At 41.8% G+C, this 8,345-nt stretch overlaps 1 protein-coding gene across 1 annotated transcript; it reads left to right on the top strand.

Annotated features, from left to right (window-relative positions):
• The first annotated feature begins 687 nt into the window (after nucleotides 1-687).
• LOC138969708 (neurofilament heavy polypeptide-like) lies at nucleotides 688-8,116 on the top strand. The gene is made up of 3 exons (XM_070342568.1): nucleotides 688-736; nucleotides 2,864-3,417; nucleotides 7,964-8,116. Exons 1-3 carry the CDS (start codon nucleotides 688-690, stop codon nucleotides 8,114-8,116), a joined length of 756 nt encoding a protein of 251 aa, XP_070198669.1.
• The last annotated feature ends 229 nt before the right edge of the window (nucleotides 8,117-8,345 follow it).

The raw sequence follows: 8,345 nt of genomic DNA, 5'->3' as shown, positions 1-8,345 counted from the left end.
TTGACCAAAATTTCAACCAATTTGGTTGAAAAATGAGGGCGTGACAGTGCCGCCTCAACTTTCACGAAAAGCCGGATATGACGTCATCAAAGACATTTATCAAAAAAATGAAAAAAAACGTTCGGGGATTTCATACCCAGGAACTCTCATGTCAAATTTCATAAAGATCGGTCCAGTAGTTTAGTCTGAATCGCTCTACACACACACACAGACACACGCACATACACCACGACCCTCGTTTCGATTCCCCCTCGATGTTAAAATATTTAGTCAAAACTTGACTAAATATCAAAAAACTAATATATTCGTATAAAACATTTGCTGTGAAATATATAGATTTTGACATTGAGAGCAGAGGTATTTACTGTTTTATGTGCTATAACATGTTTTTATTAACGTTTTTTTTACCAGGAAGGGTTGAGTTTGCAACGTTAACATTTCAGTGCTTTCAAAATAGACAATTGTGAAATTAATGTGTTCACGTTTTGTGGCTTCTCGGCCCATTTTTTTGTTTCCCTTTCATTGTTAAAACATATCATTAGATTTACAATTTGTTGACAAATCATCAGTATTCAAAATAAAGACACAATCAAAAATTGAAGTATGCGTGTTTTTGCAGTGTTTGAGTGTGTGTGTGCGTGTGTGTTTTGCTCTTGCGTGAAAATAAGAGAAACTTTCCGTATAAAAATGTGTGTCAGTAATCGCACCAACCACATCAAACATGACACTGAAGATGGTAAACCAACAGTAAAGAGCAAGTGCGATGGAATTCATGCCCTTAAGGCATTCATCAAACTGAAATTAAACACAACGGGTCTTTAGAATGCATTTATTACAACACAACCTCTTTCCAAGTCTAAATCAACGTCTAACATGAAGAGGGTCTGGTAGGGCCTACCTCAGTTAGTAGAGCAAGGGAATTTTGATCCGCGGATCACGGGTTCGAATCCAGGACGCACATTATGTGCAGATTCAGACACGGTATCCATGTCCTGCCCCCGTGTCACCACTTTGGCACGTAACTGACCTTGGTCAGGTGGCTGATAACTCCTAAACACGCACACACCTGGTCAGGGCGACTCTTTTGCTTCTAACGTCCCACTGGAGGGAAGCTACCCGATAGTTCCCAGCGATGGGAGTATAAAGTAATAGAAACACAAATGGAATGATACATTTGAAAACCAACCAAACAACCAACTCAATAGCCAACCAATCAACCATCCATATATATCTATCCACCTAACCAAGCACTCGACCAACCAACCACAGCAACCTCTACGACGTCGGTACTGAACGCCACTTATTGTGGTACAGTTGTACTTAACAATACAAAACACAAACCCGCTGTGACGATTTTTATTACCAATATGACTTCTTCATGAATATCTTTTTGCATTGAGAGAAACTTTCCCATACCCCTTACACACAAACACACACACACACAAGCACGCACGCACGCACATAGACACAGCCAGACAGAAAACACATACACACATACACACACTAACACACACGCACACACACACACACACACACACACACACACATACACACAAACACACACACACACACACACACACACACATATACACACACACACACACACACACACACACACACAACGACAATTACCAAACAAGCAAAAAGACAAGAGGAAAAAGACAAAGAGGCGATAGAATAAAGGAACACGGGGAAAAAAGAAATAAAAGAAAGAGGTAGAAAGAAAGAAAGAAACAAGTCGCGTAAGGCGAAAATACAACATTTAGTCAAGCTGTCGAACTCACAGAATGAAACTGAACGCAATGCAATTTTTCAGCAAGACCGTATACTCGTAGCATCGTCAGTCCACCGCTCGTGGCAAAGGCAGTGAAATTGACAAGAAGAGCGGGGTAGTAGTTGCGCTGAGCAGGATAGCACGCTTTTCTGTACCTCTCTTCGTTTTAACTTTCTGAGCGTGTTTTTAATCCAAACATATCATATCTATATGTTTTTGGAATCAGGAACCGACAAGGAATAAGATGAAAGTGTTTTTAAATTGATTTCGACAATTTAATTTTGATCATAATTTATATATTTTTAATTTTCAGAGCTTGTTTTTAATCCAAATATAACATATTTATATGTTTTTGGAATCCGAAAATGATGAAGAATAAGATGTACGTAAATTTGGATCGTTTTATACATTTTTTTTTTAACAATTTTCAGATTTTTAATGACCAAAGTCATTAATTAATTTTTAAGCCACCAAGCTGAAATGCAATACCGAAGTCCGGCCTTCGTCGAAGATTGCTTGGCCAAAATTTCAATCAATTTGATTGAAAAAGGAGGGTGTGACAGTGCTGCCTCAACTTTTACAAAAAGCCGGATATGACGTCATCAAAGACATTTATCCAAAAAAATGAAAAAAACATCTGAGGATATCATACCCAGGAACTCTCATGTAAAATTTTATAAAGATCGGTCCAGTAGTTTACTCTGAATCGCTCTACACACACACACGTCACGCACAGACAGACAGACACACACACACACACACACACACACACACATACACCATGCACGACCCTTGTCTCGATTCCCCCTCTATGTTAAAACATTTAGTCAAAACTTGACTACATGTAAAAAGAGAAAAAGATATGATATAAAAACAAAGACTCGTTCCAACACAAGAACGCTCCCTCCGCCCCTGGTTTCTTCTCGCTCTACCCCACCCACCCCACCCCCCCTCCAAAGATATAAAAGAAACCTCCCCGACGTAACAGAAACCACACGCACAAGCATTTGTTTTTCTTGCTGAAAAAAAAAGTATATAGGTAAATTCATGAAGGGCCACCAACATTAACCAAATAAAAGCCCTAACCAGAAAGAAAAGAGAAGCTGAAAACCTCAAACAAAGAGAAGCTGAAAACCCCAAACAAAGAGAAGCTGAAAACCCCAAACAAAGAGAAGCTGAAAACCCCAAACAAAGAGAAGCTGAAAACCTCAAACAAAGAGAAGCTGAAAACCTCAAACAAAGAGAAGCTGAAAACCTCAAACAAAGAGAAGCTGAAAACCCCAAACAAAGAGAAGCTGAAAACCTCAAACAAAGAGAAGCTGAAAACCTCAAACAAAGAGAAGCTGAAAACCTCAAACAAAGAGAAGCTGAAAACCCCAAACAAAGAGAAGCTGAAAACCTCAAACAAAGAGAAGCTGAAAACCTCAAACAAAGAGAAGCTGAAAACCCCAAACAAAGAGAAGCTGAAAACCTCAAACAAAGAGAAGCTGAAAACCTCAAACAAAGAGAAGCTGAAAACCCCAAACAAAGAGAAGCTGAAAACCCCAAACAAAGAGAAGCTGAAAACCCCAAACAAAGAGAAGCTGAAAACCCCAAACAAAGAGAAGATTGGACAAAGAAAATCGAGACAAAAAAAGAGAACAGTATTGAAAAAGAAGAAAAACGAGAAAAAAAAGAGATTAAAAACAAATTCCCTCCAACACAAAGAATTGTGTTGTTCATCTCGCCACCCACCCTCGATCGCCACCCCCCCCTCTTCCCGCCCCCAACCTCTACCCAAAACACCTGAAAATGCGAAAGAAGCAAGAACTGCTATCCCTATCACAAACACAATCGGTGCCATGGACGGAAAACGGCAATAAATCTAGTGAAAACGTTGAATGACAAGAAGATGAAAAAAGTCAGATAGCGACACCCAGCAGCATATTCCCCCCCGTATCAAATGACCACAAGCTTTATGGTCAACTTCTGCTGACTTGTCTGGCCTTTCTGCATGCCTCATTGACTTGGTTTCCCTCACTGTGCTCAGGTGTTGAAGTTGTTTCTGATAGAAGCCCATGTAGACGTTTCCAAAAGATCCGTTGTTGCTTTTCCCCCCATGTGTCGAGTGTGTTTATGTGTGATTCGCATCGTCAGAATGTGTTAGTGTCTACGGGCGGTACTTTTTTTCTTCCTTCTTTAACATAAAAAAAAGTGTTTTGGGTGGGTCTGTGATTAACGTTCCAATAAATACTTTCTTAGATTTTGTTGGTTTGTTTTATCCTTCAAACATACATGTACACAGCATTAGTGTGTATTCGATCGTAGACTTTAAGAGTCTACGTAGTCGTTAATCAAAAGTACCTCAGACCGATCCGACAGAAGGAATAATGGTCCAAAGAGAAGACTTTCCAAGAACATGGACACTATGAGGGCCCCAAAGGGTTTAAATTCGTGATCGTGATTGGCGTTGGGAAAAAAGATATGATATAAAAACAAAGACTCGTTCCAACACAAGAACGCTCCCTCCGCCCCTGGTTTCTTCTCGCTCTACCCCCCCCCCCCCCCACCTCCCCTCCAAAGACATAACAGAAACCACACGCACAAGCATTTGTTTTTCTTGATGAAAAAAAAGTATATAGGTAAATTCATGAAGGGCCACCTTCGATGTGCATTCGATCGTGGACTTTAAGAGTCTACGTAGTCGTTAATCAAAAGTACCTCAGACCGATCCGACAGAAGGAATAATGGTCCAAAGAGAAGACTTTCCAAGAACATGGACACTATGAGGGCTCCAAAGGGTTTAAAATCGTGATCGTGATTGGCGTTTTTTTTACCTTTCTGTAACCGTGATTGCTGAAATTTTCATTTTTGTGATCGTGATGGGACTTTGCCCGTGATCCGTGATGACAAAAAATCAAGTCTCGTGATCGTGATCGTCATTTCTTTTCGTGATCGTGATGGGCATTATTGCAAAGCATTTTATTTTCAACGTACATTTTTCACAGCTGTATCACTCTATGATCCTCTATTTGTCAAGGTGTTTGTGATCGTGAAAACAAAAATGAAGGTAAGTGTGATCGTGAAAGCTAAAATTTCCCTTCCCGTGATCGTGATGATACCCCCCCCTTTGGGGCCCTCCACTATGGCAACCCCTGCCTTCCCTTTTCTTTAATTGTCCAACTAATTTCTCTTGATAAAAAGTCAAACGAAGACAAGCAAATATGCATCTTTGCACACCCACATTCCATGAGTGCATTCTCCCTTACCCTCTTTCTGTATTCTTCTCTCTCTCTCTCTCTCTCTCTCTCTCTCTCTCTCTCTCTCTCTCTCTCTCTCTCTCTCTCTCTCTCTCTCTCTCTCTTTCTCTCTCTCTCTCTGTCTCTCTGTCTCTCTGTCTTTGTCTCTCTCTCTCATTGTCTCTCTGACCGCCCCCCCCCCCTCAGAAACCCCCCATCTGTCGCCTTTGAGCGCAGGAATTTCTAACATTTTTGTCAAAACAGGAAAAAGTGTCATGTGTCTTTTTGAGCGAGAAGGAAACTGTTCTCCGTTAGCGCAAGAGGCGTGACAGCGTTGGCTTGCCAGGGAGCTGCAGACAGATGCCTTTCATCCGGACAACGCCCGTCAGCGAACAGCGGGCAGTGGTCAAAACCTATTGTCCGCAGGATCGTGTCACTGAGCGCCCCCTTGCCCTCCTGCCTGTCCACCTCTGTCACCGACCGTTACTTGACCGTTAGATGACCCGCGGTCAACTGGCCGAGACACAAGATCGCGGATTAGCGCCAATAAAGACGTCCACTTGACAACCGAACCTGATGCCGGATGTATTTGAGTATTGCTGGTTATGTTTCGCACCACTACCGCAGGGGTTTCGTTAGGTATTGGCACACACACACACACACACCGGTACACGCACATCGCACTGACACACACACACACACACACACACATACACACACTCAGACACACACACACACACACACACACACACACACACACACACACACACACAATCAATCAATCAATCAATCAATCAATATGAAGCTTATATAGCGCGTATTCCGTGGGTACAGTTCTATGCGCTTGTCGAAGAGTTGTCAACACAGGACTAACAAAGAAACTAACATCTACAGACGGACACGAACCCTATCACACACTAGCAAACCCTGATAAACATACAACAAACAACTGTTTAACAACAATGTACACATCAATACACACTCACACACACACACACACACACACACACACACACACACACACACACACACACACACACACACACAAAATGGCCAGACTTGGTTGTCATTGTCGGCAGATGCCATCAAACGTTTCACCGTCAATTGGCGAGCCTTACGTAACCTGTGTTGTTCCGGATTTAAATGTAGAACTGAGTTGTGCCGAGACAGCGGCCTCGAGTTCCAGACGCAGACGAAGTTCACTCACTGAAATAGTCGATGTAAGACAAAACATGCCACATGGATTGCAACCATATTTTTCAGGCATTAGCTAGATGTTAACAATTAAGTTTACTTCTCAGGGGTACCATTCGTGTGGAATCACAAAACAAGAATTGTAGGTTACTGGAACGGTTAAGTATTATTTATTTGTAAATGTACAAATAAATAATGAGGGGGGGGGGGGGGAGGGGAGGGGGGAATGCGATAGTGGTTGGTTGTGACGCTATGTACACACAGCCTAACATTTCTAACAATAGCTTGATCTTCATGACCATTTAGGCAAATTCGCCGATGAAAGAGGAAGAAGGGAAAAGGGAAGAAGAAAAGAGAAAGAGGAAGAAGATATATCTTGTGTTCATTTCAGAGCAACAACCCTGCAGTTTCTATTCGTTGAGCGGAGGTCATAAGATTCCTTGCTCAAGGTCGAAGATCGGGTCAGGATGCGGTGCTCCGCATGGAGACTGGATTAGCAGGTATGTGTGAACGTGGCACAACCACAAAGAAGCAACGGTACATTTTCATGTTTCTCAACAAAGGCACCCCCCGGACAGCTAGGCAGCTGGGATAAAGGGATTTGTAAAAATGACAGGATGATCCATGTAGTCGTGTCCTCCATTTTTTGCTAAAAATCCGTTTTTAATTTGCTTGTCAGAATGACAAAGACTTTGAGGCATACGCGTGGATTTGTACTGGGAGGGGAATTTGTGAGCTTCATCGCTTGTTATGTTTAGGAAATAAATAAGTAGTATAGTAGATCAACGAATAAATAAATAGAGTGTATACATGTATATGTGAGCAACAAGAACAAGAACCCCCCAAAAAAATTAACTAAAAAATAAAACAATAAAACAAACGAACAGACACGTAACCCTTATATTTTTATGTTCTTGATTTTTGCATGAGTTAACGAACGATGTTTTTTTCCTCTTTCACATGAGCTCTTTGTTAATCGCAGCAAACTTAAAGTTAGGGATAGAAGTGAATACTCTGATAATTAGTGGAACCATAATAAATATAAATATTTGAAGAAGAGGAAATTCGCAAATAAGTTGGAACATGGAACATAAACAAGTGTTCCATTTACAAATCATGTTTTCTGCAAAAGAATGGGTATTAGCCGTTGGCTATGACCATTGCAGTTTAGACACATGCGCTTCTTGTGTTGTTTAGAATAAAGCAGAAAGCAGTTTACTAGTACTGATGCGCCCTCCCCTTCCCCTTATTTTATTCATGTCTGTGTATAATGTACCTTCTAAATTACTTGTGAGTATTTTTGTCATCTTTTTCTTTTCCTCTTTTTGCTCTCTTTGATACTTTTCTTTTGTGACATGGGCAGAGGCCTAGCTCAATAAAACATTCGTTCGTTCGTTCGTTCGTTCCCCTTCTTTTAAGGTAGAAGAGATCGTTTACAGCAAACTTAATCCCCAACTAAATGGTGAACGGTACAATTACATGTCACCCAGAAAAGAGCATCAGCAGAGGGAGAATTTAGGTGGCGGCGACCTAATCCTCCGAGTCCTGTCCTCTTCAATCGGACATATATTTAAGACCCCTTCTTCCCCATGTAAACCACGGCACACACCGCCCCAGATCTATCCAGGCTTTTACGTGGGATGAGAGAGAAACTTAAGTTTTACGTCCTCACGGCAAAGCCATTTAGGGGCATGTTCCCGGGTTTTACTCCAACTTTAGATGAGATACCCAGTTGTATGCTTGTTGAAGTTTAACCAGCCATCTTCACTTATGGCAGAATGACCGAGGTCTTTTACGTGGCACTGTGGTGCCACGGGGATGCGACATGGATACCGACCCTGAGTCTGCACACAAAGGGGACTCGTGTCCGTCCCGGCCTGGATTCGAACCCGTGACCCTAAGATCACAGGTCCAGTGCTCTACCTCTTGAGCTACCCGGATTCTTATTACTTGGGATCAGAGCAATGTTCCACTTGAAGTATCCCTTAATTTACCCCGAAGTCGACTTTGCGAAGACCTGAAGTCGACTTTGCAAAGACTTCGCAAAGAGTCTTTTTACTGAAAATGTACTTACTTACTTAGGCCCTTTGCTCCCAGCGGAGCATAGGCCATTGACGACATTTCTCCATCGCACCCTCAGCCTGTTCTGGGCTGTTCTC

Source organism: Littorina saxatilis, linkage group LG6 (genome assembly GCF_037325665.1).
Source record: "Littorina saxatilis isolate snail1 linkage group LG6, US_GU_Lsax_2.0, whole genome shotgun sequence".
NCBI classification, from domain to species: Eukaryota; Metazoa; Mollusca; class Gastropoda; order Littorinimorpha; family Littorinidae; genus Littorina; species Littorina saxatilis.
Note: the sequence above shows the minus strand (reverse complement) of the source record. Positions and strands in the feature narration are given on the sequence as shown.